Consider the following 6,276-nt stretch of genomic DNA (forward strand, 5'->3'; position numbering starts at 1 on the left):
AGGTCCACCTTCAAAATCATGCCTTTCTGCTTCTTCGTCTGCATAGTGTGTAGGAGTTCCTGAGCTGTGGAAATCGCCTCATGTATCTGTCTGTGTTGAAGAAAAGCGAACTGCTCTGAGGATATATGTCTAGATAGGATTGGCTTCAGGTGATTTGCGATGATCTTTGCGATAATCTTGTACAAACAGTTGCATAGGGAGATGGGGCGGAAGTCATTGAAAGAGGAAGGGAAGTCAGATTTTGGGATAAGGGCAATGAAGGTGGATTTGATGGCCGGGGATATTTTGCCACTTCTTCTACAATCCTCCACAATCTTGAGTAAATCATCCCCCAGGATATCAAAAAAAGCGATGTAGAATTCAATGGTTCATCTGTCAGGTCCAAGACTCTTGTCTTTCTTGAACCATTTTATGGTTACTTCAAGTTCTTCCTTCGAAACTTCCATCATCAAATTCTCCGAGTCTTCCTGCTGCACAAACCTAGGAAAATGTTCTGCAACCCGCATGATTTCCAAAATATTCACATCTCTAGGTGCCTTGTAGATGCTTTTAAAGTGCTCAATGGCTAATCTAGCCAAATCCTGCTGTGTTGTTACCGATTGACCCTGTTCATTGTGAAGTTCCCAAATAGTATTTATAGCTTTTCTCCCATTGGCAAATTTATGAAAGAACTTAGTATTGTTATCTCCTTCAGTGAGCCAAATTGCCCTACTTTTGAGTCTCCAGCTCTCCTCCCTTTCTTTCAGGATTTGGGAACGCTTCGCGACGAGGGAGGTATAAAGGTCTTTGTTTTCCTGTGATAAGAAGGTGCCATTAGATGTGTCCTCATATGAGGCAATGGCTCGTTCTACCTCCCTCAAAAAGTTGTCATCATTTATTCGCTTCTGGTGTGCCCAATTTCTGGAGATCCTCTTAAGTTCTGTCAATTTTCTAATGAAGCCCTCAGAATGATCCTCGCGATCCATAATAGGGTTTGTTTGCCAATAATTGGAAACCAGCTGAATATAAGAGGGATCCTTGAGCCAGGAGGCGTTGAACTTGAAGGGGCTTTTAATCCTCAGGTTTGTATCCGCCAACTCCAAAAATATTGGCCGATGATCAGAAATACCACCGGTACCAACCCACTGTCTAATATGAGGATGAGAACTTAAGAAAGCTTCTTTGATGAGAAATATATCAAGTCTCCTTGCAAGGCTGTGGTCACCACTGCAGTTGTTAGACCAAGTATATTGTATCCTGGCAGATGGAATGTCTACCCACTGATGCTCCTCGAGTAAGGTAGAGATAGTGTCAGTGAGGCCATCAACTTGGGCCGAGTGACCCCAGGATTCGCTGAATCCCAACGAAAAATTCAAATCCCCTCCCAGTATGATATTATAAGCCTGCAAAAGTGCAGAGTCGAGGAGGGACCTCCAAAAAATTGCCCTGTCCACGCATGGACCATATACATTTATAATACGGACTTCAGATTCAAGTGTGTGGGCAAATATGTCCATGCCTATGAAACCTCTGCCTCCCCATAAGTTCCTGAGTTCCATAGACTTATTGCAGAAACCAATAGCAGTACCACCAGATCTCCCAGACACGTCCACGGCATGGAAGGTCCAATTTGGCAGCCAAGAATTAAGTGTAGAAATAAGAGAACCAACTAAGCATAGGGTTTCTTGTAAGAATATAATGTCCAACTGGGTCGATGTGAGCAGTCTTCTGAGTGCTAGTTTTTTGGGAGGGCTAGCAAACCCTCTGCAGTTGAAGGATAAGAACTTCATGGAGGGTGAGGCTGAGGGCCATTTCTAGCTCTAAGGGCCCTAACAATGGTTTTCTGTCTCTCGAGGGCAACTTCTTCACCCGCAGCGTGTCTGGCTTTGGTGAGCTGTGATGGTCATCCCCTGGACGATTTTAGGGAGGTTGGGGGAATCACAAGGTCCAAACCAATCGCATCAAATCCCCTATCCTTCAATTTGGATCGGAGTGGGTACCGGGGGGAAACAGGGGGGAGAGGGAGGGGAGAGTAGGAAGGGAGGATGATGACAGAGATGGGATGCTGGGGGTAGTGATGGGATGGGGAAGGGGAAGGGAGCAATATAGAGAGGGGGGGGTAAAACCCTGGGATCTCAAGAAAGACGAAGACACCGAGGATGTAAAAAACGGGGGGAAGTACCCATACATGAATGAGATGCAATATCTTTCGAAATGCCAGATACAGGAGAAGTGAGAGGGGAAGATGAATATAACATACCCGATGTCGAGACAATCTCCTTCACTGGACCGGAGCATGATGAGGGAGGGATTGTATTAGCGGGGCACTTGTGAGATGCCTCTTTATCAAGTGATCCCCGGGAGTCCCCTGCATCTTTGTCAATATTTTCTGGTTCAGTGTCTACATCCTGCCGAGTAGGGTTTCCACTGGGCTGCTCAGTCTCCATTCTCTGATCAGTACCCCTGTTCTTATGCAAGAGAGGGCAATCCTTGTACAAGTGCCCTACTTTGTGGCATCTGCGGCAGCGATACGGGATGCCTTCGTAGTCAATGATCTGCTTGCGGGATGTGTCCCTCCACTGTATAGTGATGTACTCCTGTAAGCCTCCTCGAGTGTCGAGGTTTATTAGGATACGAGCATATGCCATCATACCCGTGAGTAGATAGGACTTATCATATTCCATGTAGGTGCCGATAGCGTTGCCAATTCGTCTGAAGATGTCTTCAGACCAATATCGTAAAGGGAGCCCTGGGAGCCAAATCCACACTGGTCCTATGCCAATTTTCTCAGTCTCTGGATCAAAAAGAGGCGTCCAGCGTTTCAGAAGAACCGGGGCATGTTCGAAATGCCAATAGGAGGATAAGACCCAATTTGTGTGATCGGCACGAGCGAATCTCAATGCGAACCATCCCCTCACAAAAGTCTGCACGAAGGGGATGTCCACCAGATGGTGACCCCAAACCTCCGATGCCCAGGTCTTCAAACGGGCGGCCATGTAGTTCCGGCCCCTGATGCGACCGACCAAGACTCTGTCAGCAAAATCCATAGTCTCTCCCCACTGAATGTCCTCTTCTAATCTCAGGAAGATATCGTCCGCCTTTGATTTGTAGCACTTGTACTTCTTCTTGGTCCCTTGAAGAGGAGGCTGATGTTGTACCCGACTCGGAAGAGGGTCCAAAGAAACCGAGGGAGGGTTAGGGTTTGACGAGGAGGGGGTGACGCTGCCAATAGAGGTGGGTAAAGTACCGACGAGAGGCGGGACTGCGGTAAAACTGCCAGAAGGAGGAGTAAAAGAGGCCTGAGGGTTTAAACCGGCAATACCCACGGTCACCGGTGGAGGAGTAATCAGCCGGGCCTGTGCACATCATACAAGGGGGTCTAACCTAGGGTTAGGGTTTAGGCAGTCGGAGATGAAACCAAGGGTAGCCGGGGGGGTAGAAAGCGATGGCCAAGTAGGTGGGTCATCTGGCAGGACCACTGGATGCGTCCGTGACGGTTCCACCAAAGAGTAACCAGAGCTATACAGTCCACCTGACGCGAGAAATGAGGAACGCCAGATGGATACCCCCTCCAGCGGGTCTTCAGAATAGTCCATGGCATCAATGTCATCCATGTCGACAGCTGCTCCTTGGAACGGAGGACACCTCGAAACTATAGGAAAAAACGGAGAAAATGCCAAGACTCGGACCGGACTGCCAGGAAACAGGAGCAAACCGTAGAAAGAAACGACCGATAACGGAACAACAAAAAACCCCCCGAACTCCCAACAAGTCAACACCCCAGGTAGAGAAACGCAGCAGAGAGATGGTGGTAAACAAAAACGCGGCAGTAAAGTCGTCAAGCAGGTTACCGGTCGCTTTCCATGGTTAACTTCTGTAACCTGCAGTGACCAAAAACCCTAACCGTAACCCTCGCGAGCCATCCCTCTCTTTCCAAAACTCCATACATATTTTTAAAACGTTTTTTGTTTATATATATATATATATATATATATATATATATATATATATAGAGATATATATATACATTATATAGGTTTATAATATAGTTTATATTAAGATATTTATTTATAAGAACTATTTTATTTTAGGGAAAATTTTAAGAATGGAAATTTATCTAAAAGTTTAATCTTGCAAATTATACAAACTATAAAATGTTTGACAATATTTTTGTAAAAATATGTAAATTCCTAATAATTTTATATAGTCTATATAAAAATTTTATATAGTCTATAAAAATTTATGTGATTTATAAGGTAAACTAAATTTATCCTATAAAATTTGGATGAATCAGTTTTAGAAAAAAATGTAAATTAGTTTTTTTTTTTTTGAAAAAACATGGAAAATCAACCCACGTGCCAATATTAGCCCCTAAAATTTTCCATATATATATATATATATATATATATATATATATATATATATATATATATATATATATATATATATATATATATATATATATCACTTTTTATAAGTTTGGATGAAAGTTTTAATGTAACATCCACTCACTCTACACCAAAAAAAATTAAAAAAATTTAATACTATTAGTCTCATATTCATTGTATAAACTTATCACTTGTGGTAATTAATGCCATGAGTGCATTATTTAAGGATGGAGGTTGTTCTTGTCATACATATAAGTGTTATGTTGTTAGCTATATGCGCACCTTAGGCTTGATTTATTATGTCAACTATATATTTCATGCTTACAAATTAACCTTCGTTATGTTGTCGCCCTTCCTTAACCTCTTCACCGACTTTGCAAGTTTCTGGATTATTCCATAGTAATTGACATTCCTTGCTAGGCACACTTGGCCATGGATTTGTTGTTGGTTGATGAGTTTGATCCAATTATCATTATGGCTCAGAAATTAGTTGGGGTAACTATCTCGTGTTCGTTGGTGGTCCTCCGACTCATTCACATTCCTCACTTCACTGACATGACTCTGCTACACCTTCAAACCCTAACTCAGGGTTACAAAGGGGATTTTCTTTGGCACAAAGACCACAAGTAAGATTTCAATCCTTTTGCTTTGTGTAGAATTATTAAACCACTTTGGACAAGGTTCTTATGGAGGTATTTAACAACTATAACAATTGTTCACAAGTCGGAAACAAGGTTTCTCTATAGTGGCATGGCTTTCTCTACATTGGTCGTAGTTGGTTACACTCTTCGATTAGCCGCTAAGAAAGGTTCTTTGTTGAGAATTTTCATTTCTATTTTTATATTATATTTCTGTTGTAGCGGATACAACCACCCTCCAAAATTTTGGCTTGCATCCAATTTCAAAACCTCCCTTGAGAGTTTCACTTGATGATTGCACACACTCGGGTTCACTCTGCGAGCTCGTGTGATTCTTTGCATCTGCCTTGCTTGTTCATTTCATCCAAGCTTTTGCATGTTGGTATCGAAGTCATGCTTGTGACCGGTCATGCTTAAGGTTTTCACTTTGTGTGTACATGTTGTGTTCGCTATGAAAGCATCTGTCGCACTCACACACGAAGTCACACTCACTGTCACACAAGCATTGTCACGGTCGATCAATGATCAATCACAAGTGTCGTGCTTGTCTCTCACACTGTTGGTCAATCATGTTGAGCATGTGTGTCTGGATGGTTTGGGTCGTCTTGTTGTCAAGTCATGTTGGTGTGTGTTTGCAAGATCACATGTGCATCTTTCACTTATTCACACACATAGTGTTGAAAATAGCAACAAGAAATTATAAAAATAGAATGCAGAATATTCCAATTTTAATTTGTCCTTGAATTAAAATTGAATTTATTCTCACCAACTACTTGGAAATAATTAATTAATTCATTATGGATTAATTAGTTGGAGAAATTCAAGTTAGAAGTCTTTCTAAAGTCATGCAACAGTTATCCCTTAAATTAAGGAGATTATCCCTTAATTAAGGAGATAAGGTTGAGTTATATTTGAGTTGTAATTAGTTAGATCAGTTTACTGAGTTAAGTCCAGCTAAATTAGTTCCATATTGTTTAAGGAACTAATTATGAGTTATCAGTCAGTTGATGCATGCATGCACTCAACCAGTGTATTCTAGATAACTGAAGATTCCCTCATCAGTAAGTCATGCATGTCTATTCTGAGAAAGACCCATTTGAACTAAATGTCAAGGAAAGTGTACTATCAGTTTCATGTGTTTTCCTATAAAGGAAACTCATGCATGCAGTCAAGGTAAGGTTCCTTGAGGATTGCGCAGTTTTGACAGGATGTGAGATCAGTGTTCCACTTGGTAACAGGAGGATCACCCAGTAGAAATAACGCAAGGAAAT

At 41.9% G+C, this 6,276-nt stretch overlaps 1 protein-coding gene across 1 annotated transcript; it reads right to left on the reverse strand.

Annotated features, from left to right (window-relative positions):
* Positions 1-368: 368 nt before the first annotated feature.
* Positions 369-1,769, reverse strand: LOC149227973 (uncharacterized). The gene has a single exon (XM_089380640.1). The coding sequence runs from the start codon at positions 1,767-1,769 to the stop codon at positions 369-371; it is 1,401 nt and encodes a 466-aa protein (XP_089236766.1).
* Positions 1,770-6,276: the final 4,507 nt, after the last annotated feature.

The sequence above is a fragment of the Pinus tabuliformis genome, chromosome J (assembly GCF_031772625.1).
Source record: "Pinus tabuliformis cultivar Carrire ecotype Pingquan chromosome J, CPIR1, whole genome shotgun sequence".
NCBI classification, from domain to species: Eukaryota; Viridiplantae; Streptophyta; class Pinopsida; order Pinales; family Pinaceae; genus Pinus; species Pinus tabuliformis.

Excerpts from the sequence above, each read along its gene's own strand:
- LOC149227973 (XM_089380640.1), bottom strand. The coding sequence starts at position 1,769 with ATGAAGTTCTTATCCTTCAACTGCAGAGGGTTTGCTAGCCCTCCCAAA.